This window comes from Paroedura picta, chromosome 13, assembly GCF_049243985.1.
Source record: "Paroedura picta isolate Pp20150507F chromosome 13, Ppicta_v3.0, whole genome shotgun sequence".
NCBI lineage: Eukaryota > Metazoa > Chordata > Lepidosauria > Squamata > Gekkonidae > Paroedura > Paroedura picta.
The window spans coordinates 4,828,606-4,853,755 of record NC_135381.1 but is presented as its reverse complement, the minus strand read 5'-3'; the positions used below and the strand labels follow the sequence as shown (position 1 = coordinate 4,853,755).

The 25,150-nt window shown below is 50.1% G+C and overlaps 2 protein-coding genes across 5 annotated transcripts in view; one reads left to right on the top strand and one right to left on the bottom strand.

Annotated features, from left to right (window-relative positions):
• LOC143823215 (uncharacterized) overlaps positions 1-25,150 on the bottom strand; it is a 575,613-nt gene that overhangs the window by 93,510 nt on the left and 456,953 nt on the right. The gene's annotated exons all lie outside the window — the stretch shown is intronic.
• The window catches only part of TMEM132D (transmembrane protein 132D), a 304,697-nt gene that overhangs the window by 209,994 nt on the left and 69,553 nt on the right, over positions 1-25,150 (top strand). For all 4 annotated transcript variants that reach the window (XM_077309304.1, XM_077309303.1, XM_077309306.1 and 1 more), the window contains one exon: positions 20,682-20,865. In XM_077309304.1, coding sequence (XP_077165419.1) covers positions 20,682-20,865 — 184 coding nt within the window. The remainder of the gene's footprint in view (positions 1-20,681; positions 20,866-25,150) is intronic.

The following is a 25,150-nucleotide window of genomic DNA, read 5'->3' as shown; positions in this document are numbered from 1 at the left end:
ACCTACTCTGAAAATGAGTAGTTCCCCGGGGCTCCCTGTGGGTTCTTTCAGCGTTCCGCAGGGCCTGCAAAATGGAGCTCTTCCGCCAGGTCTATGGTTGAGGCTGGCGCGGCAAGGAAGATCTGTATGGCCCCCCTCCAGGATAGAATGATGTGTATGGCGGCTTGCGGGTTCCATCTGCACCCCTCTTTCCGCCCCCCTCTAGGAGATTTTTATTGGGGGAATGGATAGTGGTTCTGAATTGTTTTTCCGCCGTTTCTCTTTTTTTGTATTGTGAATCTTGGATTCATGTGGTTTTTATGTCTGGGGTTTTAATGGGAGTTTTATAGGGGATTTTATCCAGACTGTTGTAACCCGCCATGAGCCATTTGGGAGTGGTGGGTAATAAGTGGAAATATAATAATAACAACAACAAACAACAAGAACAACATTCATTAAACTTGTTTTGAGCCTTGATGTCAGCTTGTTCGCCATATTCTTCGGCCGACTGGTCTTCGTCATCCCCAGAAATGCAACCGCTGTTCAAAGTCACGATGATCCCACCGCTGCCACCGACAGACGCTGAACCCCTCATAAGATCGCCTAACAATTTTGTTCAGAGTTCACGCTGACTGTCATGCCGATCAGCCTTGTAGCATCGTGGCCTGCAGGATTTGGTCTGCCAGCTGCTTTGGCAAGGCTTCCCTTCTGGAACAGCCGGCCTCCCGCACAACGGGGTCACGAGCAGGTCATGTCCTGGCAAATAAGCGTCTTTCGCGTCTTTTGCAACTCTTGCAGGGCAGCCAATCAGAGGAGCTCTCTGGGGGGATGTGCGGTTGCATAGGGGCTGCTCAATCTACCCCAGGGTAAACTACAATTCCCATGATGCAGTGCAGAGGCCGCACCGTTCAGGATCAGAATAGTTTTGCACATCTTTGCCGTTAATGAATATCAACCTAGTCAGCTGTAAGGGACACAAAGAGCCGCCTCCCATTGGTAAGCTGTGGAATATTCACAGTTCTGCAGATTTCGTATGGGGAAGATGGCTAATAGGGAGAGAAGACACCGCAGATGAGGTGGGGTAAGCCAGGGGAAAGCTGTTTGAGATTGAGCTCAAGTGAATGTATGCAAACAGCTCAAACGTCTTGAGTTTTTTTACAACGTGGGATGGTGTGGATTGTAAATCAATGGATAGGTTGCAAAGTAAATCAGGTCAAAGACCTCCCTATTGTGGATTGCCTGAAGCTTGACAGTCCCAAGATAAGTAGCACGCTCATCAACGCTGGATGTTTATCCCCAGGTTTAACTCTTGACACCTCCCAGAACTGGATCTGACAGCAGGGGATGGGAAAGACCGTGACCCGAGACCTTGGAGAGATGCTGCCAGGGGTGGGCAAACTGCGACCCTCCAGATGTCCATGGACTACAATTCCCATGAGCCCCTGCCAGCGTTCGCTGGCAGGGGCTCATGGGGATTGTAGTCCATGGACATCTGGAGGGCCGCAGTTTGCCCACCCCTGGTGTCGACAAAATTGACTTTGAGGAACCAAGGAAATGATTCTGAATTAGGCAGCTCCATGTGTGTTTGGGGTGGGGTAGCTCAGTGGCCAGAGCATCTGTATGGCATGCAGAAGGTCACGGGTTCAATCCTAGGCGAAAGTGTCAGGCAGGAGGTGACGTGAGGGACCCTGCCACCCAGGAGAGCTCCTGCCAGCCTGAGTAGACACTGCCGATCACAATGTGCCAAAGGTCGGATTCAGTCGGAGGCAGCTTTTGGTGCTCTTCGCATATCTTAGCATCAGTGGCGTCAACCCAGGCAGACTCTCCCTGCTCCGTCCCTCCTGCCCCAGAAGAAAATGGAAAAGTGGAAATTAAAAAAACCAAACAAGCCACTTCCCTTCAAGTCACGGATGCAAAAAGTCAAGCAAGGGCCGCTTTCAGATTCGGTGGGCGAGATAAATTATGTATATCGAATGGGGATGCCACCGTCGGCGGCGACTAAGAGGAGCTGAGCTGAGTTAAATAGCCTTGTTTCAATGTGGGCCTCAGGCTAGACGGAGGTTGGAATTCCACCGGGGAGCGTTTTCATCAGGCACCTCCGACATCCATTTTCAAAGGGAGGGGGTTTTGTTTTCAGAAAAAAAGGAAAGAAATCTGTGCTGTGCATCCTGGGAATTTCCCTCCGAGGCTGTTGGGTCGAGCCTGTCCTTTGTGACCTGTTGTTTCAACGCATTACATGACTTTGAACGCATGTAGCATCCATGACGCCTGCTGGTCTATCAACATGCCACAAAATAAAATTCTCCTGATGTTTCTTCATGCCTGTGAAGGAAGTGACGGCTGCCAGAGATAGCCCAGCTTGGGAATGCCCTTTTAGAAGAAGAAATGGTTTTCATGCTCCGCTTTTCACTACCCGAAGGAGTCTCGAATTGGCTCATATTCGTCTTCTCTTCCTCTCCCTGCAACAGACACCCTGTGGGGGAGGTGAGGCTAAGACAGCTCTGACAGAACTGCTCTGTGAGAACAGCCCTAAGAGATTTGTGATGAGCCCAAGGTCACCCAGCTGGCTGCATGTGCAGTAGCGGGGAATCACAATCCTGATAGAGCTGTTCTTGCAGAGCAGTTCTCTCATGGCTCTCTCAGCCCCACCTCCCGCACAGGGTTTCTGTTGTGCGGAGAGGAAGGGAAGGTGATTGTAAGCCGGTTTGAGCCTCCTTTGGGTAGAGAAAAGCTGCATCTAAGAACCAACTCTTCTTCTAAGGGTCCATTTTCACATCCATTCATTGCCACAGGAAAAACGATTGCATTTACAATTCCGATCTCTGTTGCCAGTGAAATGCCTTTGCCCTTCAAAAAAATGTTCCCAAGTTTGAGAAAGCCTTTCTTCCGTGGATTAGCCTTCTCTTCGCTCCTCCAGCACGCTGCCCCATCTGGACCCCGTCGACTGCAGAGACCCTCCGAGGTGAATTTGGCACGCCTTTTGTCATCTGGATGCTGAGCATGAGGCCAAATTTGGCCCTTTCCCATTTTCATTTCCTGAGGAGTTCCAACAAATCTTCTTCGTTCTCTGCTAACAGAGTCGGATCCTCCACACATCTGAAGTTATTGATTTCCCATCCTCCAATGTCAAGGCCAGCTGTCATCACCTCTAATCCAGGAAGGGCCTGCCGGATCTATAGTCCAGGAAGGGCTTATCATATGTATAAAAAGTGCTCCCAGGACATGGCCTTCTCCCAATAGCTGAATCATGCCTCCCCCTCTTTCCTTTGGCCGCGTCGCATCTCAATTCTGTCGCAAACAGCGAAATCTTTAAGATCTGCCAACGTTTTGGTCAGGCCCCGGCTGTTTATTGGCAATAAATCCTCAGCGCAGATGTGGGGTCATTTGGAACGACAATGAAAATCTCTGGCAAAGGATGCCATGGCTCCTCGCCCCTTGAAATATCAACACAAAAATGACAACCCTGCGGTGTTCAAAGAGACAGCGAAGGAGGAGTGAACAAAAAGAGCCAAGGTGCTTCAAATTTGAGGAAGTCGTTGGTGGCTTTTTGCAAACCAGCTTTTTGGGAAATGCAAGGAGGAGAACCTGGGGATAATCTGCCGGTAGGGAAATCCCTGATTCCAGCTTCTTCCCCTCTTTTGCCTTCGCTTTTTCATCTTCATCTTCATTTCTGTTGGGACTTCTGGACTAGACTTGGTCCTTGGTCTTTCCAGAAAAACAGGCTGCAGAGTGACAGAGCGTTTGCAGTGATAGGTTACCTTTTGTGGATGAGGCACGGATCACAGCACTTTGAGGTTTAAAAGGAATAATCTTTACTGGAAAGATTACGCATGAATATTATTAGATATAATAATTTAGCTTCTTCAGTGTCCTTCCTGAAGCGGTGCACAAAAGCTTTAAAAAAATGCTTACAAAGAAAACACATTGCAAGCCCCTATGGCTGGCTTGGCAAACAGGACTACATGCCCACGCATTAGCAGATGGAAAGAGCTGAGAGCTTAATGGAGTCTCCTTCCTCTTTGCAAACATTCCTCTGAGCTTTGACCGGAGAAGGAACCCACCAACTGACAGCCCATTGGGCTTTGATCGACATTTCGGCCTCACGTCTCACGTTTCCCTAATTGAATCGGCCCAGCGATGAACAGCAAGCCGGCCTATTCCGCCCTCATCAGGCAGTTATCAAATCCATCCCTTTAGGAAGTCAGTAATTGGATCCGACAGAAACTTTCTCCACTGTTATGTCCACCCTCCTTTCTCGAATCTCCTTTACCTGGTTAATGGACCCTAGTTTGGGAGCGGCTTTTTGCAACAAAGAGAGAGAGAGAGAGAGGTTTCGTGTCGAAATCCAAGCCAGGGCCGAATACAACCCCTCCATGGGACCTGACAAAGCGTTTAGGGGAAGCTGTTTAAAAATAAGCAGTCTTTTAATTCTAAATCAAAGGGAGCGCATATTGAAAGCGAGGCTTTTTTTGGATAACATGGGGCATGTTTTGCTTCAGAGTGCCGGCCCTGCACACCATTCTCGGGGTGGGCTAAGGGAAGACGGTCACTCCAGTGGCCAAGGTTTTCCTGTCTGTCCCCTACCAATGTCTTTTTAATGTGCTGCACAAGGAGAGGCCCTGGATGCAATTCTTGAAAGCTTTAACAGCATCCTGGGTGCGGTACAGAAAATTCCCCCCCCCTCTCTCTGTGAAAATAGGGATTTAATTCACTCCAGGCAGGCTGCCCCTTCAGCAGTTAGCCGTCCCTTCCTTGAAGTGTGCTGACCTGGCTGTTTGGAAAGAAATGAGCTGAGGAGAAGACACGGAAAATCCGTCACGCTTCATTTGGCGAGCGCGCCTGGAAAGGATGGATGAATTTTAACTCGTTTTTAATTTTAAAAAGAAAAACAAGACGCCCTGTTATCGAAGGGCTTGTTTTTTCACAAGAAGAGGTTGTTATCCTAGATCAGGGGTAGTCAAACTGCGGCCCTCCAGATGTCCATGGACTACAATTCCCAGAAGCCCCTGCCAGCATTCGCTGGCAGGGGCTTCTGGGAATTGTGGTCCATGGACATCAGGAGGGCCGCAGTTTGACTACCCCTGTCCTAGATCCTGGCAGCCTCTCTGGGATGTAATTTGAGCCAGTGGGTCAGTCCGTCTTGCTCAGACATTTGGGTGGAATTGGGAATGCAGGGAGCTGTCTCAATGCCCTTGGACCGTTTCCGCACTGGTGGCTTCACGCAGGCCTACAAGGTAGAGTTTGAGATTGGAAAGGTTGCCCTACCTCTTCCTGCTCCCATACAGGGGAGCATTTGGCCTGGTGCACCTGGATTCCCCTCTCCTCGGTCTAAAGCCTGCTGGCTGACCTTGGGCCAATCAAAGTTTCTCGCAGAGCTCTTTCAATGCCGCCTACGTCACAAGATGTCTGTTGCAGGGAGAAGAAGGGAAGGTGATTATCAGGCTATTGGAGACACATGAGGGCTGTTGGGTGACCTTGGGCCAGGCACAGTTCTCTCAGGACTCTCTCAGTCCTACCTGCCTCACATGGTGCCTGTTGTAGGGAGGTAAAAGGAAGGCAATCGCAAGCCACTTTGAGACACACGAGGCCGGCTGGGGCCACCTACCTCACAGGGGGCCTGTTGTGGGGTGGAGGTGAAGGGTAGATGACTGTTGACCATTTGGAGACACTTGAGGCCTACTGGGGGACCTTAGGCCAGTCTTTCAGTTCCAGTACCTCACAAGGTATCTGTTGTGGGGTGAGGAAGGGAAGGCAAAGGTAAGCCATTTTGAGACCTGAGTCTTGCTGGGTGATTTTGGGCCAGTTACTGTTATCTCAGAGCTGTCAGCAGCCATTTGGGGTTTGGCTCCACCTCCCGCAGCAGCCATTTTGGGGGTGCTGAACGTCTCCTGTTAAAATTCCCAGGGCGTTCTCAGGCTCCAAAAGGATTTGGACTCCTGGTTCAGGAATTGTACTACGATCCACCCAATCTGAAGAAGAAGAAGAGTTGGTTCTTATATGCCGCTTTTCCCTACCCCAAGGAGTCTCAAAGTGGCTTACAGTCGCCTTCCCTTCCTCTCCCCACAACAGACACCCTGGGAGGGAGGTGAGGCTGAGAGAGCCCTGATATCACTGCCCGGTCAGAACAGTTTTATCAGTGCCGTGGTGAGCCCAAGGTCACCCAGCTGGCTGCATGTGGGGGAGCACAGAATCGAACCCGGCATGCCTAACCACTACACCAAGCTGGCTCTCTGCACATTTGGATATCAACTGTTTGTAACAATAAGCCAAGTTTGTGATATGCAAAGTTGTCTGTCCTCAAGAAAGAGATGATGACCTTGGGAGACTGGCCCCAGGACTTCCTTCTCCCACGGAAGTTTGCTGGGCAGAGCAACGATACAAGACACCTCAGCAGAGGGGAATGCAGTGCTTGGAATAGACATCACAATAGTCCAAGTGACTAATCAGGTCACCTGCCTGCCGTTGCAGGGGGGAAAAAATACCGTCCCTGCAGCACGCCTAAAATTGGCATGTGTTTTTCAACTCTCTGCTTCATTCGATCTTCACAATAGCAGCAGGGCCCGCAACAATTGAAGGAAAGGAGGGGTACGCCCGGCAAAGCCAGAAGATTCCACAGTGGGGTGTGTCATTGACGGTAATGGCTGGGAAAAGACATGCGCAGGGCGGTTCGTTTTGTGTGGCTTGACGCCATCACGCTGAGAAAAATCTGGACAAATTCCTCGACTTTCGGTCATGTTTTGGTATGACCAAGCACCGAGGCACAGAAAGGGACTCTGCGACAGAAGGGCCAAGGTTCTGCAGGGAGGATCCAGTGCAGGGGTATTGCCAGTATTTGCATTTGCTGGCAGGGGCTCCTGGGAATTGTAGTCCATGGACATCTGGAGGGCCGCAGTTTGACTACCCCTGATCTAGTGAGTGGGGAAGGATGTGATTTGGAGCACAGGTGGGCGGGGAAACCTGCCCTTTGGATCCAGATCCTGGAGGACATTGGGACAGGAGGCAGCATTTGTCCCCTATCCCAACGGTGTTCTCGGCCACACACCCCATCTGTCGCGCCCATTCAAATTGTCTGCTGTTCCTTCTTAAGGGGAGAAATGGAAACCTGGGATCAGGTGGCCATGGGGCAGAACACCTGCACACAGAGGCCACCTGAGAAGGGCAGCCCGACCCCCTGCCGTAGGAAGGATTCACCCTGGCTGCCATCACCACTTGACGCTGTGGCGGGAGAATTGGAAACACCATCAATAAAAGAAGAGTTGTTTTTATACCCTGCATTTCACTGCCCTAAGGAATCTCACTCGCTTTCCCTTCCTCTCCCCACAAGAGACACCCTGCGAGGTAGGTGGGGCTGAGTGAGCTCTGACAGAACTGCTCGGTCAGAACAGCTCTGTCAGGGCTGTGGCGAGCCCAAGTTCGCCCAGCGGGGCTTCATGTGGAAGAGGAGTAGGGAATGAAACCCAGCTCACCAGATTAGAAGCCCCTGCCCTTAACCACTACGCCAAGCTGGACATTAGCATCCTGAGCATGACTACGTCACTTACAGGGGACACTTAGAAGCGACATAGCGTACCTCTAGGAATTGCCGGGAACTTTATGGTTTTACCATAAAGTTTTCAGCAATTCCTAGAGCGACCATGTGTTGCTTCCAGGTTCCCCTTAAGTGATGCAGCAGTGCACTGGACACTGTATCCTCACTATGTCACTTCCCCACAACTTCCAGTTGATTGTCTGGCATGATGTGGCAATGCTCCAAATCCTGCAGGACCTCCAGTGTGATTCAACATAAAGCATTTTCTCTGTCTCCTGGCATAGCGGGCCTGTCTAATTTTTTCAATGTATACCTCCAGTTTTCAATCGCTAAAATATTATAAAGTAGCTTATAAAATTTCAGAATCTTCACTTATTAATGTCTTAGCCTTTGCCCCTTGGAAGTATGGCTTTGTGGCCACCCACCCTGTATAACCTAAACCCCCTCTTCTATTTTGAAACCAGCAGTAGAGACCTCCCTCTGTTACCTCCTCTTCCCTAAATTACTCTCTGGAAACATGGTTGCCTAGAACGGAACAGCGGGTGCCTTTCCACGTCACCCCGCGATGATTAGGATAGCTCGTAATGAACGCCCAGCGCTAGGAGAACCATTTTGGGCTCTCCAGTTGTCTGGCTCTGTTTATAACCTTAACCGGAGCGAATGCCAGAGGGTGGCGAGGTCAGTCATTTGCTGGCGCTCCAAAAATAGCAGAAGGCCCCTGGGCCCAATGGTATGTTTCCTTTCTGCATGAATCACCCGTGAAGGTCACAGAAGAGACAATTAGCATGTGTCCCTTTTTCCAGGGAAAGGGGTGCTTCGTCCCCCCTGGAGTTCCGGAGCTGCTCCTGATCCCGCATTTTGGGGGAGAAGAGGAAGGTTTCGAAAGCTGCCCTCCAGAAAGCAAATGGGCTCTCAACTTAAATCTTAATCTCGCATGATAATTGGGCCTGAATAAATATTTCAAGCGGCTGCTGGGAAGCGGAATGTATTGTTCAAACATTTGCAGGCCAAATCCCGCCGTCTCGTATTTTATCTTTCCCGGGGAAGAGTCAGAGAGGCTTTGAAAGCTTTTTGCTGCCCTCTCCGCTGCCCATCTGTCACTCCCCGTTACAAAGAGCCAGCGTGAGTGATGGATGCTAACCGGAGGAAGGGGAGGGGAGACGGCATCCGTTTGGTGCTAACTCCTATTGTATAAATTGTTTGAGTCCCGATCACCGCGAGAGATTATATCTTTCTGATGCTAGCGGGGCTGGAGGCATCTTCAGGCTGGTGTGTCAGGGAAGGGAGAGGACCTCTGAGCTTGACCTTAGGCAGGCCTGTGTGTGCGAGAGATTTTGGGAAGGTTCACCGACAAAGACGAGTCCGTCCGTCCCCCCCACGAACACACATGCATACACACCTTTGGAAATGCACCAGCAATTGCTTCCAGGGCCTGACAACATCGAGAGAAAGTCCCAAATACTTAATTTGTGCTTGCTTCCATGAGAGTTTCAGCAGGTCAATCATAGGCAACTGGGGACAGGCACCTGCATCCGTTTGGTGCTTCTTAGGAGACTGGAATGGGTGGGCAGGGAGGGCTGTGTCAAGGCTTGCTCTTGTGGCCATTCTTGCATGCCTATCACCACTTTGGGTTTCTGGGTTCTTTTTGTTGGGGGGGGCATCATCTGGGCATGGAATTGGGGTCACTGTGGGAGGGCAGATAACTGTGAGTGCCCTGTGTAGTGCAGGGGGTTGGTCTAGATGACCCTGGAGATTCCTTCCAACTCCATGATTCTAGGATTCTTCACTCTCAATTTTGGGATGAGTGTTTTTTTTTCCGGCTTTGCTTCTCTTTTGCTTCTGTCTTGAGAGCTGGTGTGGTGCAAGGGTTGTAGGGCATGTTGTTGGGTTATTGGTCTATTGGATTTGTATTTTTTGTCTATTTTAATAGGGTTTTAATGGGGGTTTTAACTGGACATCTGTAACCTGCCATGAGCCTACTTGGGAGTGGCAGGTCATAAATTTAATAAGAGCCAGCGTGGTATAGTGGTTAGGAGCACGGACTTCTAATCTGGCATGCTGGGTTCGATCCTGCACTCCCCCACATGCAGCCAGCTGGGTGACCTTGGGCTCGCCACAGAGCTGATAAAACTGTTCTGACCGAGCAGTGATATCAGGGCTCTCTCAGCCTCACCCACCTCACAGGGTGTCTGTTGTGGGGAGAGGAAGGGAAGGAGATTGGAGCCGCTTTGAGACTCTTTCAGGTATAGAAAATTGGCATATAAGACCCAACTCTAGTAATAGCAATAGCAATAGCAATAACAATAGCAATAGTAATAGTGCCCTATTTCTGATCTAATACTTGAATCAAGTGATTTTTTGGGGGGGGTGTATAAAATTCTTACATCTATGACTTTTTATTCCTTGAAAAATATCAAATCAAGCTTTGTTGTATTATTTCAGTCTGGCGGATACTTTGGGTTGAACGGCTAGACTTTCCATGAAGATGGTCTTTTCATAAGCAAAACACACTCACAGCCCTTATTCTTGGAGGAAGGTTTCCAGGGGGTGTCATCTCGTAGAGCATGGCTGTCTTCCGGCGGCACGGCATACACTTTGAAGAAGCCGACGCGCTAAACGTCCTTGTCGTGGACAAGTGAAAGCGGCATGCATTCTGAGCCTCCTCAAAAGAAGGATCGATCCAGCCATGTGTAGAAGAGGGGAGAAAGAGGGAAAGAAGGGGGCTGCAGGGGGCTGGGCTTCTTTAATTATTATCGCCAAGAAAAGTAGTATTACCCTTCCCCCCCCCAAAAAAAATCATTAGCAATTTTCAAGGGACTCATAAATTATTCCCTTAAAGGCAAGACGGAAATCAATGTCCATTCAACTTTGTTTCTCCATGCGGGGGAGAGTGAATTCCTTTTATGAACAAAAGGGGTTGACATCAAGGAGAGAGGTGAAGAAGTCAGGTGTCGAAATGTGAAGCGGGTGGATTTGTGCCTGCGAGTGTGTGGTTGTGGGCTTTCGTCAGAGAGCGCTGGGCATTATTGGCTTTCTTTTGTTGAGCCCTCTCGAGGGCCATTGTGCTGTCATCTTTTCGAAGGAGTACAATCTCATGATAGGGGGGATTAATTGAAGTTGGTAATAGCCTCTCCTCTTGGCAAGGCCTGACATCCAACCGCGGAGACCGCTGATACAACGGAGGCTGACGAAACATTCAAAACCGCCAGACGGACCTGGGAGGAAGAGAGGGAGCGGCAAGCATTCAGGGTCTAATAAGAAACCACTCCTGTGCGGGCTGATTGACTGATTTTTTATTTATTTTATTTATTTTGGAGTTTTATATCCCGCCACTCCCGGGACTGGCTCATGGCGGGTTACAGATAGTCCAAAAATTAAAAACCCCAATAAAACTCCATTAAAATATCAAACAGGACATAATAAATACAACAGATAAGTCAGAATGGTAGTATAATCCACTCCCATAACAGCATCCCAATCTAATAGGGGAAATGGTAAAGGGAGAGCCATAACCTTTGCCATAGATGACCCTGGCATATTGCTGCTTAGCTCTGGAAGGGGGGGGGAATCAGATCTTCCACTCAGACCCCAGCTTCAACCATAGACCTGGCGGAAGATCTCTGTCTTGCAGGCCCTACAGAATGTAGAAAGCTCCCGCATGGCCCGCAGTTCTTCTGGGAGCTCATTCCACTAGTTAGGAGCCAGGACCAAAAAGGCCCTGGCCCTGGTTGAGCTTCTCTAGGGCCAGGAATAACCAACAAGTTGGGTCATAGGGCAGCAGATGGTCCTTCAGATATGTGGGCCTCAGACCGCAAAGGGCCTTGAAAGTCAAAACCAAAACTGTGAACCGGATCTGGGCAGCAACTGGTCTTGAACCAGATCCTGGCTGCAGTTTGGGACTGGTCTCGTCAAAAGGAATGCCAGGACTGAAAAGAATTGAATGACAGGTTTCGGTAAGATGGTCCTGGTGGCATTTGAGGTAGGTTTACAGCCACAAGTCCTAACTGGAGGATCAGGCTGCGGAATGAAACACAAGAAGTCGAGGACCGCTGGCTCAAGAGGAATCCAGTCCTATGTACTCAGTTGTGGCGGCCAGGGCTGAGGAGCTACAGAACCGCTAAAAAGAGACTCCATGTCTTCCCTGCCGTTCTTCAATAATTCAAGGCTTTCTTGGTGTTTGTTTGTGAGGGGAATTATGTCGGCTTCTGTGCGTGTTTAAAAAAACAACACCAACAGAACAACATCTGAGTATTGTTCTTGCCCCTTCCAAACAAGGGAGATCCCAGATAACGAAAACATTTGAGCCCCAAGGCTTTTGTTGGTTCAGCAGAGTTGGCTGCGTGAAGTCGAGCTCACCGTTTCCAAGTGGTGCTGTCTCCGGGCTGCTTCCTCAACAAAGGGCCGAGGGACGCATGGCGCACGTGCTCTGAGCTTACTCCTTAGTTGGGAAGCTGGCGGAGTTCCCGATGGCAAGGGAGGGAGCCCTTGGGACAGTGTCTCTGGTTCATGGTAGGGTTGATGGTTCCCTGGAAGGGAATTCTAGAAGACTGAGGGCAGAAGGGCACCTGTTTTCTCCGCTCAGCTCCCGTTAGGTGGAGCAGTCTAGACCAGGGGTAGTCAACCTGTGGTCCTCCAGATGTCCATGGACTACAATTCCCATGAGCCCCTGCCAGCAAACGCGGGCAGGGGCTCATGGGAAGTGTAGTCCATGGACATCTGGAGGGCCACAGGTTGACTACCCCTGGTCTAGAACATGAATGAAGCATCCAGGAAGGGCATATTTCCTGAGCTCAACCTGGTGGAAAGAGCTCCTTGAAGAGCTGAGAACCCTGCAGCAGCTTTCGTGGTTCTGCAGGGCCTGCAAGATGGAGCTCTTCCGCCAGGTCTTTGGTTGAGGCCGGAGTGCGGAAGATCTGAGGGGCCCCTCCAGTTTTAGTTAGCAGCACCTTGGACAGCACCCCTGGCCCCTCCCTGGGGCATCAGGAGGGGGCTGCTGGAAATTGGGGGAGGAGATTGGGGTTATTTTTCGCCGCCGTGTTTGTTTGGTATGGGGAGCGGTGAGAATTTTGATTTTTAATTTTGATGTGGGTTTTTTATCTCATATTTATGTAACCTGCCGTGAGACTGTGTTGCCGATAGCAGCGGCAAATAAATCCAACAAAGAAATTAAATAAATAAAAATTATTACAAACCCCAACTCAAAGGAGGCAGTTTTAGCTGGCAGACTAAATGTGAAAAAGATTGCTTGGTTAAGTGAGACAGAAGGCTAACCCTCATGCCTTACCTTTGTTGCTTGTGTAACTGCACCATGTCATTCCCCCCCCCCCTCATTTCTGCACAGGTTTTACTCCAGCTTGGTGTCGCACCAGTGTGATACAGTGGCTAAAGAGCGGCGGATCCTAATCTGGATAACTGGGTTTGATTCCCCTCTCCTCCAAGTGTACCCAGATGGGCGATGTTGGGTCAGTTACAGTTCTCTTAGAGGAGAGGAGTTCTCTCCGAGCCAGCCTGCATTAATGGTTAAGAGTGGCAGCTTCTAATTCCCATTGATTTGAATGGTGTCATAGGCTATCATAGTACTGAATCAATTCGGATTCGGCCGAACCCAAACCAGAGAATGGCGATTCGGTTGATTCGGGTTCAAGCGGAATCGATTTGGGCAGAAGCTGAAAAATACTGCATTCCTCTTTGGTGCGCATGCCTCCTGATCACTAGAGGGCAGAGCTCAGTTTCCCTGGAGAAAAATGGCTGCTTTGGAAGGTGAAATGTGTGGCATTGTCTCCTCTTGAAGTCCCGCCCCAAACTTCACCCTGCTCAGGCTCACCCCCCCCCCCCAAAACAAAAATCCCCAGGGATTTCCCAACCCAGATCTGGCAACTGGACGTGCGACTGACATGGTGGAGAAGTTCAAAGGGTAAAGGATATCACCGGCATCCCGAATGTTCAGCCATTCTCTCGAAACGTCAGAAAACGCTGCCCAGAGATTGTCAAATATGTTCTCAAGGCCTAGAAATTTGTTCTCTTTAAAAAAAAAGAAAGATGAGCTGGGATATTTAGGAAGAGATGTTTCTGTGCCTCTGCTGAAAGACACACACAAGTTCACCGCCCTTATTATCTGCCACGATGGAAATGTTCCCGGGAGCCTTCCGTTGCTCCGAGCAAATCTGTTTTTACCAGGCAAATTCCTGCTCCAGTTCCCTGCTTGACAAATCCTGCTCTCTCCTCCCCCTCTCCCTCTCCCTCTCTCTTGGCAATGGCGTTGGGGGAGGAAGCAGCTTTCTATTTCCTTGTCTTCCCGCTAGGACCGTCCTTTCAAGCTCTACCCTCTCCGTCCCAGAACATCTGGCAATATTTAGTCTCCTTCCTTATGCATCGCCAACTCCAGGTTGCAAACACTTGAAACGGTTTCCACTCCTCGGCACAGAGCTGGAAACGCTTCCTGCCGGCCCAGATTACTCCGGGAGGGTCCCCCGCTAGCAGATGACACACGGCAGCTGCCTCTAAAGCATCTGCAGACGGCGGTAGAGCTCTCTCGCTTGCCCACGAGTCCGTGGCTAGACATTAAAGGGCCTCGTCTGGCTAGGCACACCTCCCACCCGGCAGCTTGCCTCTCTCGGTGCCGCGGTCCTTCCCTGCTTGCCGCCGGGCGCTTTGAAGAGCCGCACGGCGATTCCAAACTTTGAAAAAGATATATCAAAAAGGAATTTTGTAGCACTTTTCCCCGCCATTTCTTGGCTCAGCGTCGATTCAGCGGATCCTTTGCAACTCGAATTGCTACGTCCCTTTATTGGCACCCGTGGGAGATGGCAAGGACAGGGACCTCAGAGGGAAACAGTGCTACCTTATCCCCTCCCAACGCATCTGTTTTCTCCAGGCTCGCTCTGGCCTTTGTAGTCTTTGAACTCTGGAGATGAGCTGTTCTGATCCAGCAGGGCTCTTGGGTGCCGGTAGAATGCTGCAGGAAAAAAAGACCCCTGAGTGGACTCGTGTGCCAGCTGCCTGGATGTATTGTGGGTTTGACCTATGATTGGTCGGTTGCCAGCTATTTCAGAATACTGTTCCACTTCAGCAAGACTGCTAATTCAGGCCCGGGGTCCGCTTTGAGCAAACTTAGGAAACACACCTGACAACTAGCATTCTGAACTTCGGTCTGGAGGCTATCCAGGTCCTAGGGGTATTCCCCCCCCCCTTCCCCATATGAATCCATCTGCAAACAGACTGGCAGAGGCCCAATTTTTCCTCTGGAGCCACTCAAAGGACTTGCCAGGATTTCCGTTTAGCCTTTCTCAAGGTTTTTTTATCATTAAAAAAGCCCTGAAACATCCGTCAGGGTTCAAGAAAGCCCAGAAGTTGTGCGATCGTGCAGAACACAATTCGGAAGCGTAGTTGTGGACACGCCCACGTGGGGTCCTCCCCTTCCCACCCCCTCCAGGCCCATCACTGGCCATTTTGAGAAGGAGGGCCAGGTCAACTGGACCATACATGGTCCTATCAACCCAATAAACATTTAACAAATATTGAAAAATCTCTTTAAAAAATTAACTCCCACCCATTCGAGAAACCCTTCCAGACCAATCAAGAAACCCCAGTTCTCCATGAAACCCTGTTTGAGCAAGCCTGGATTAGACCATCCGGCAAGTGCCAAGCAAAAACCACTGGACTAGATATCCCACTGCCCTAAAACCAAACAACGCATTGATGCGCGGCGAAGCCAGCCGCGGCGCCCATCCCTCGCGCTGCCACGCAGGATGTGATTACTGGCCGCTTGATACCGCTTCCTTCCTTTATTTTTCAGCAGCCCTGGTGTCGCAGGCCATTCGCGTCTCATTGTCTTGCGGGAAATTCAGCGAGCGCCGGCAGCGCTGATTAAATCGACGCCGGCATCGCAAAGCCGGTCTGGCGGGCAAAAGCGTGGTGACCCTCCTCGGCTCGCAAATGGGATTCTGCCTCTGACTTCAGTGGAAAAGAGAGGTGGCAGTTTTCCATTTAGATCCGACAATCAGCGGCTATTGGTTTGGCCGCGGGGCCGACAGCCTCGAAAATGGGATTGGCGAAGCCTGGGGAGAGATCCCTATTATTGAATTTCCTGGGTTTTTTTTCCTTCCCCCTCCTCCTGAGAGCTATTTGGGGCTTTGGCCCATCAGATGTCACCTTTGATTTACTTTTTTTTTTTTTGCAACCTTGAAACTGCTTAGCGGCCCGAGGGTGGCTGCGGAATTTATAGATTGGCCGTTCTGTTATCGTGGAGACTTTAGCATTCCTGTCAGTTGACCCGGGGTGCGCGGACTGGCAAATAAGAAACCCCAAATGCCCTTTCTTCACAAGACTGTGGAGACCTGCTTTCTGAGAGCCCTCAGCCTGTTGTTCCTGAAGTGTAGGCAGGTTTGAAACTCTCGAAAGGGTTTCTTCTCAATACTAAGGATTCATCCTCGTATTACAATTACATTCTGTCTTCCTTTCCTGAGAGGACTCAAGGCTTCACGGATGCTTGAGGCTGATCCTGCGGTGAGCAGGGGTTGGGTTAGATGGCCTGCATGGCCACGTCCCGCTCTGGGATTCTATGAAGGTGGAGTGCCGAGGGTTAGGGAAGGGCCTTGGCTCAGTGGTAGTGTCTGCTTGGCATGCAGAAATACCCCAGGTTCGATCCCTGGCTACCATCCAAATCCTTGGAGCTCTCCCATCAAATACTAGCCAGGGACATTTGGAGGTGATTTTCCATTTCCTGCCTCTGTGTCATGCCCCCTAGTGTTCACTGGAGGAATTGCCACCCGAATCCTTGGAGGTCTCCCATCCAAATACTAGCCAGAGACATTTGGAGGTGATTTTCCATTTCCTGCCTCTGTGTCATGCCCCCTAGTGTTCACTGGAGGAATTGCCACCCGAATCCTTGGAGGTCTCCCATCCAAATACTGAGCAGGGATGTCCAGAGGCGGTTGGCCATTGCCTGTCTCTGCATAATGACCCCTAGCGTTCCTGGGAGGAACTCCCACCAGAATCTTAACACCGAGATAATTTGTGGCATTTTACCATAACAGAAGTTCAGCTGTAAGCAGAAAAAGTCCACTCTCCTTGCCTAGAAGACAAGTTTCTAGTCCTTAGTGGTAGACAGGAAAATCAACTTTGTGTCAAGTCATGTGAAGGTGAAGTCAGGTGGGATTTTCTTCCTATGTTGTTGTAGAAGTCTTCTGTCCTTTCGATATCGAGCGGCAACAGTCTTGTAGCACAGGGGTAGTCAACCTGTGGTCCTCCAGATGTTCATGGACTACAATTCCCACGAGCCCCTGCCAGCGAATGCTGGCAGGGGCTCATGGGAATTGTAGTCCATGAACATCTGGAAGACCGCAGCTTGACTACCCCTTGCTGTAGCGCATTCAAACCTCGCCCGCAACTCCAATTTGTCCGGCTTCATGATTGAGCGGTTTCGAAAGCACCGACTGGATGTTTACTGACTTCCGTTTGAATAATTTATTGGCTTATTATTAGATTGGATGTCATAAATTCAGCGCTGATTTATCATTTCTTTCACCTAACGTGACAAATTACTATTGGATTTATCGCATCAAGAGATGTTCGGGGCCGTGCCGGAGCCCTATAAACGGACTCGATGGGAAGTTTGCGCTGGGGAATTTATGTTGTCCTAAATGCTCTGCTAATCTTCGGGGTTGGGGGGGGGGATTATTCCGTTGCGGGGCTGACAAGCGGAAGGAATAGCTGATGACATCTCGGGGGGGGGAGAATGTACTGTATGATTTACTTGGGATCATTAGGGAGGGAATCACTTTTAATTATGTTTTTTTCCTGTCCTGCGAGAGGAAGGATGATCCCAAAAGCACCATCCTTTTAACAGGAGTTGGCTGTCTTGTACAAAGAGAGACAGTATGATACAACTCTGAGAGAACTGGGGCAGGCCCAGCAGGCCCCATATGTCTCAAAGCATATGACAATCACCTTCCCTTCCTCTCCCCACAACAGGCACCCTGTGGAGCAGGTCGGGGTGAGAGAGCTCTGAGAGAACTGTGACTTTCCCAAGCTCACCGAACTGGCTGCATGCAGAGGAGCAGAGAACCAAACCCGAATCTTCAGATTAGAGGCCGCCAATCATCTGGCATCGGGGGTAGTCATTTCCCAGGGACCTAAAATCCAGGAAACTAGCAATGCCCCTTTTCAGTGGGACGCTGGGAACGTTTGTCAGAACCATCCAGAAGGGTGCTGCTTGGGTGGCGTCTCTGTTACTGAACCCAGCGCCTTCTGTGCCTCCTCTCGGCACCTTTTCCCCTGTCCCTTTTGTTCTGCTTTCTCCTGCTTGTCCTCCCACCGCCCAAACACGCCGTGTTCCTCTTAATTTATGCACTCACCAGCAAAACCTGCAAACAGACTGCGTTCGCGCTGGCAAATTCCCTGAGGATTGTCTGCTGCTGGGCCGGAGCACGGGTCTGATCCCCACATGCTTTGCAGGAGGGCTCCAGGGAAGGCGGGAGAGCGGAAAGCCGGCCAAAAGACGTGGGGAGACTCACAAGTGAGGGAGAGAGAGAGAGAGAGAGAGAGAGAGAGAGAGAGAGAGAGAGAGAGAGAGAGAGAGAGAGAGAGACCAAGCGTGTGTGTTTGGGAGTGAAATGGGCTGCTCCTGCGGGCGACAGGGCTTCCTTCATGAGCTGCCAGATGGTCGGTGAGCAGAGCAGAGCGAGAGGAGGGAAGACCTTGGCCAGCCTGCCTGCCAGGGATGACGACACCTGCCAGGAAACCCTCTAGTTCCCGCAGGGGAAGCCCGAGGGAGGGTCAAAATTGGAATGGCTGCCATCGCTGGAAGGCGACCCGTTTTAAGGGTGGAAACACGCAAACAGGACAGGTCATTTGCTTCTGACGTTTTCTGTCCCACCGTTCCTCCAAAGGGTGTCAGGGGTGGTACATGTGGTTCTCTCAGCTTTCCACAATTAAGGATACGTCTGCCCATTAACCCCTGGTTTTGACATAATTCTTTCCTTCGCTATGCCCCCCACCCGGAATTTCACCCAAACAAGCATTTATGGGAATTAAACCAAAACAAATCATATGTCTATAAGCTAAGTTGTTATTCCTGTTTAGTCCTTGAGAGCCAGAGTGGTGCAGAGGTTAAGTGTGGCAGCTTCTAATCCAGTGAGCCGGGTTTGATTCCTCGCTCCTCCACATGCAGTCTGCTGAGTGACCCAGGGCCAGTTGCAGTTCTCCCAGAGCTCTTTCAGCCTCACCTCCCTTACAGGGTGCCTGTTGTGAGGAAAGGAAGGGAAGGTGATTGGAAGCCGCTTTGAGAGTCCTGCGGGCACTGAAAAGTGGGGTATAAAAGCGAACTCTTCTTCTGTTAAGCACCTTCATGAGGCTCCCTCCCTCTCTCCTTCCTTCCTTCCTTCCTTCCTTCCTTCCTTCCTTCCTTCCTTCCTTCCTCCCTCCCTCCCTTGGCAAGGATGTGCCACACAACTTTTACTGTATCGCTTTCTACACAGTGGCTGGTGTTATGGTTAGGTTTACAAGATCAGGTCCTTTTAAGCCTCACCTTGCCAGTTCTCCTTAAATTTCTCTCCTTCCCAGAGTCCATATTCCTTTGCTGATTGTGGACCACTTCCGAAACACCATGCAGGAGAAGGACGTGGTGCAAACTGGGCGGTTTGGGTGGCTTCTAGGAGAAGGCCTGAACTTCCCCATTATCCGCATCATCCAACCAAACCACACTCACAGCAGACTGTACAAAACAACAGACTTGCAATCATAAAAAAATCCTAACCCAGAAGATTTGCCCCAGATCCCATTCTCCTAAACTCCAGCAGAATGAGGGAGCAAAGAAAACCTGTCTCCATCAGGGGCACCGGTGAGCTGCCATTAGGATGCAACGATGCCCAGATCATGTTCAATCTGCAGGGAGGTAATGGGTAAACACGGGTATGACAAATTGGAAAATGGCGTGGAGAGATAGATGCCGGAGTTGGATTTGCACAGGCTGAGGAGCAAAATTGGAAAGGGAGTCGTCGGACCTCCAAAATTCAGCAGCCTGTCAGAAAACAGCAGCTGGGCAAGATGGCGGGGCGCCGATGGGGTTATCTGAGTGCCAGATCTGCAGTCCGGGGGCTGCCCGTCAGCAGCGTGGGCACCCGCCTTAGCGCAGTCGCTGAGCAGCAAGAGGGAAGGTCTTTAGCAGGGCCTGGAAAAACTGCTGCCTGGTTCTTCTGTTCATTATTGCTTTGCCCCCCGCCCCCAACCAGTTAAAATCAGATTTCTTTATTTAAAAAGCAAATCATTCCAATTGTCATCGCTGTTCTCCAGTTCTTCCCTGCTGCTCGGCAGAAGACCCCAATTATTATCTTCACGCTGTTTGTCTAGATTTTTGGGGGGGTTCCAGCCCTGGGATGCAGCTGAACATCTCACTTCTGTCGCTGCATAAAGGTTGGTTTACGCACATCGCCAGCGGCAGTGCGAGCGCTTCTGTGGGTGACTTTGCACAGGCTCTGCAAGCATCTCGTTTCAGCCATGCTGCGACGCATGCAAAGTAGCTGCACATACTCAGTTTGCGTGCCACAGATCCATAGCCTCGGGGGTATTGTACTGGCATGATAACCGAGCGCTACAAGTTGTGTGGGTTGCAGCACAATTGAAACGAGGTGCCCAGTCTGTGCCAACGGGCAGCGGGAATGGGTCTGCACCACCAGGATCATGCTTAAAGCAGCCCCATCCTTCCCAATGGGCATAGTGTGGTCCTAAGCAGAGTAAAACCCTTCTAAGAGCATAGAAGGCAATGAGGACTTTCTCTCACACACTTTGCAACCGGTTTTTACAGTGTGGAGATTGCAAAAGCGCATTGAAAGCGCATTATTCTGCATGCGCCAATGTTCCTTGGGTTTGAGAGGGTAGTCATATTGGCGTGCAATAGACTGAGTCATGCACTGTCAATCCCCTTTCAATGCACTATGTTCAAATTGGCTGGTGCCGTCCAAGGTCCCCAGCAGAGGTTTTACCCATCACTTCCTACCTCATCCTGTCGGGGATTGAACCTGAGACCTTCTGAATGCCAAGCAGATGTTCCGCCACTGAGCCACGGTCCCTCTGTTCATTAAGTGGACAGAAAAGTGGGATATAAATTTTGTAAATAAATGAATCCAGTGCCACCGGTTTGCTCACCACTTCTAATTCTCCCTTCCTGCTCTTCCAGCACGGACGCTCCTCCGTCTGAGATCATGCAAATCAATTTTGAAATTGAGGAACTCAGCGACCTGCCAGAGACCCAGCTAATCACGTGGCAAGTGGAATATCCTGGAGGCAGGACGTCCGATCTGGGTATTTCCAAGATCTACGTAAGCCAGAGGGATTTGGTCGGCATTCTTCCATTGGCTATGGTAAGAGACGCTCTTTGCTCCCTGCATTTGGAATATTCTTGGTGGACCATCGTTTCGATTCTGTTTGGGGTCATGTTGAGCTGGAACTGTTGTGAACTAACTTTTCTCAGGGGCATCATTTTGAAAGGGCAGGATGTTAGGAGCCCCCTGGGTGCTTATCCATCTGGGCCAATGACCTCTCCGGAGGCTAGTGAGTGATCAGAACGGGGACTGGACTGTGGGTTGGGAGGGAACTAATGGGTATGTGCTACCAAGACTGTATCATTTAACACTGTTTTATGCGTCTTTTAATTGTAAACCACCTCGAACCGACATGGCCGTGAGTGGCGGTCAATAAATTGAAATATAAATAAATTTAAATAAATAAGGCAGGCGGCTGGCTCTGAGGAAAGGCAATTTGTCTTCGTAGCACATGTAGCACATGCTACAGGCCCTGCTGTTCCACGGACTCCATGGTTCCAGGGGCCCTGTGGTTCTAGGCGCCCCACAGCGCTGTACAGCTGGGGGGGGGGCCTTTCACACTTCAAGTGAAAGGGGGTCTCCATGCCTATGTGGCTCGCGGCCCACAGGACCGGAAAAAGTGCGATATGCGTGAGTGTTCGATGGAACAGGCACCGTTCATTTTAAATTGGCGTAGCTGTTTTTCTGCTGAAATTTTGTGTTTTTTTATATTGTCGGCATGCTGAGCATGTTAAATGTTGTGAGCTGCCCTGAGCCATGGTGAAGGGCAGCATATGAATGAATGAATGAATGAATGAATGAATGAATGAATGAATGAATGAATGAATGAATGAATGAATGAATGCTCTGTCAAGAACTGAGCATACACATTGCTTACCGAGCACGCATGCGTCCTACCAAGCCCCCCACAAATCCATAAACTGGTGCTACGGGTCCTGCATAGAGATGAAGAACCTGCAGAGGGAAAATTAATTAATTAATCTATCTATCTATTTATTTATTACATTTATACCCCGCCACTCCCACAAGGGCTCGTGGTGGCTTTCAATAAAAAATAAAACATACATTAAAAACCCCAATGGAATGCTTTGCTCTACTAAGCCGATTTGGGAGTGTCGGAGAGACGGGAACCCCCTAGGATAAAGTCCAAGACGGCTTCCACTTTTCTCTGCCTGCAAGGAGACACCCGTAATCGGGGAGAAACAAAGCCATTTTGTTACCAGTGTCCTTTGACCTCGGACTCTTTTGAGAAGCCAACCAGGCCCTCCTCGCCCCCCTTAGAGATCATGCCTTGCATGTGCACGTTGATAGGTTTCCTCTGTCCCAGATTACTGTTCCGGAGGAAGGGGGTAGATTAATCCCCAAATGTCTTACCCCCTCGGAGCTTGTTCCGTGACCCCTTTATTAGAAAATATTGACTCTAAGAGGGGGAAGAAAGAGATATGCAACAACAACAAAAATCAGTCTGTGAGCATTTGGGGAGGGGAGGGGGAATACTAGGAGCTGGGTGGTCGCCTAGTGACAGGCAGTTAATTATTGTGCCATTAGTCAAGGTTGGAGAAGAGTTTGTGCTCTTTGCAGAGCTGATAAGGGCCATTACTGTAATTTAGCAACTTTAGAGCTACTCCACCGTTCCCTCGCTGCTTTATGACACCAAACGCTATTGTATGTCTCTTTTATGGCTGTCCTTATAAAAAAAGATATTTTTTTTCTTTCTTGTTTTAGAAAAAATAAACACCCTCCTGTTTTCTCACGAGCCAGAGGACATAGAATCCTAGAGTTGGGAGGGGCCTCCAGGGTCATCCAGTCCAACCCCCTGCAGAATGCCAGAAATTCACAACCACCTGCCCATCCACAGGGACGCCAGAATCTGTGGCCAGTCTGGCCTGTAGGAAATTCTCTCCTTGATCCCAAAGTTGGGAATATTGAAATATTTTGAAATTTTATGGAATGTTTTATGTGGGGTGAACCACCATGAGCCGGCTTGCTGGGAGCTGCAGTATACAAATATGACAGACAGACAGACAGACATGGTGATTGGCATTTTCCTGGGCTGAGCAGTTGTACCCCCTTCTTCGGCTTGTTGAGTCCCTCATTGCATCAGCTTGCTTTTTCTCCATTTCATTTTCTCGTGCAAAATTGCCACGCAGTTGATTCTCCACGCCCGGCGCTTTTCTCCCCTCCTTTCCTGAGTTTGCGTTCCTGTCAGTCGTCTCTTGTGGCACAGAGCCTCTTGTGGCGCAGAGTGGTAAGGCAGCAGACATGCAGTCTGAAAGCTCTGCCCATGAGGCTGGTAGTTCAATCCCAGCAGCCAGCTCAAGGTTGACTCAGCCTTCCATCCTTCTGAGGTCGGTAAAATGAGTACCCAGCTTGCTGGGGGGTAAAACGGTAATGACTGGGGAAGGCACTGGCCAACCACCCCGTATTGAGTCTGCCATGAAAACGCTAGAGGGCGTCACCCCAAGGGTCAGACATGACTCGGTGCTTGCACAGGGGATACCTTTACCTTTACCTTTACAGTCGTCTTACCTGCAGATTATTTCGATTGCAAAGGTGAAACCAGATGGCGGCGGCTCTGATGTTACGGCTCTTGGTTGATCCTGTCCAAAATAATTGGCCGGTGATAAGACTTGACAGAGGAGCATTTAGGAGTGGAGACACGCAGCGAGGTGGGGGACAATCTGGTCAAATTCGTGGTCTGCACAGGAATGTTCTGCTCAGATAAATAACTTCCAGCCACCGGAGGTTGGGCTGAATTATGACAGCTGCCCGCTTTGAACGTTTCGGACAAACGGTTCATCTTTCTGAATGGGAGGCTGTCTTGGCAGGGGGTCCTGGCATGGTGCTGGGTACGTTCTCTGACTGTTTCTCGGCAGGTTTTCCAATGTCTGTGCTGTTGATTGGAGGGTCTGGCGCCATAAAAATCCAGTCGAATTACATGGAGTTCTCTTGATCTGGATTTCTGCCCAGACTTTGGGATTCAAATATACCTTGAATATGTAACGGAACCGCCTGTCCACAGAATCCTCCGTTGTTTTTCTCTCCCACCACCTGCTTCCTGAGATCCCATTGTCTGAGCCTTAACTGAGGTGTTGGCTGTCAATCTCCAGATGTTGAGTGGAGATCCCCCAGGTTTACAGCTGATCTCTGGAAAACAGAGATCAGGTCCCCCTGGAGAAAATGACTGCTTTGGGACTGCTAGGGCATTAGACCCCTCTGAAGTCCCTCTCCTCCCTAAACCCCTCCCACTTCAGGCTCCACCCCCAAAATATCCAGCTATTTCTCAGCGCAGAACTGGTAACCCTGCTCTCCAGTCCACACTCCCATAATATCCTGGAGTTCCTTAACTCATACCTGGTGGGCCTAGCCGTGCACCCAGGTAGATACTTTTGGATGTTCACCAAGTGGGGCACGAAGGCGACGCCTTCTCCTGTGCTTCCCCAGCAACTAAAATGACAGAGGTTCACTGCCTCTAAACCTGGAGGTTCTCTGAACTGTGGTGAGGTGCCTCAGTCTGTGAATGCTTCTAGCTACTTTTCAAAACCACCTAAGGGGGGTCTCCTCAGTCTCCAGTTGGCCAAGGCCTTCCTTTCTAGTTGTGTGAAGAGCTGCTTCCAGCATCATTCCCCCTTTCATTCTTCCCCTGTCGAAAATCTCTCTGGGCTTCCCAACCACCTGCGCCACACGACCGGCCATGGAGCGCACGGTATCCGAGCACTGATGGCTCTTTTAACCATTCAGCCTTGATCAATCTGGGCCGTCCCTTCCAGGGCAATTAAGGTTCCTGGCAAACAAGGCTTGTCCGGCCAAATTAAGAGCTTTCTCTTTTCCCGCAGACAAGCAGAACTTTTGTTCTCTCCGTCTTTATCAGTTGCAATCGCTGTCTTGGTGCTTCTCGCTCTAATGCCGCCACCCCTGTCCTGTTCTACGGAAGGGCTGTATTGATTCGATGCTCCCCTCCCTCCTTCCGGGAAAGCATCAGGAGGCCTGCTCAGGCTGCGCTCAACACAAATCGAAAGTCAGCCTCATTACTGATTAAAAGCAGGCCTTGGGATCAGGATCCAGACCCCAATAATGCCTGTGTGGAGCTGGCAGTCGGGGAATTCATTTAGGAGAGAGGCAGACGGGCTGTAATTTCAGGGGACTTTTGTTTGTCCGGTTATGAATAATGGAATAAAGGCAGAATGGGATGTGCTCCCAGTCTGTTTTCTGAGCACAATTCACAGCGCAGATTCTTTGCTCGAAGGCCCAAAATGGCTCCAGGGTTGCCAACTCCAGGCTGGGAAATTCCTGGAGATTTGGGGGCAGAACCTGGGGAGGAGAG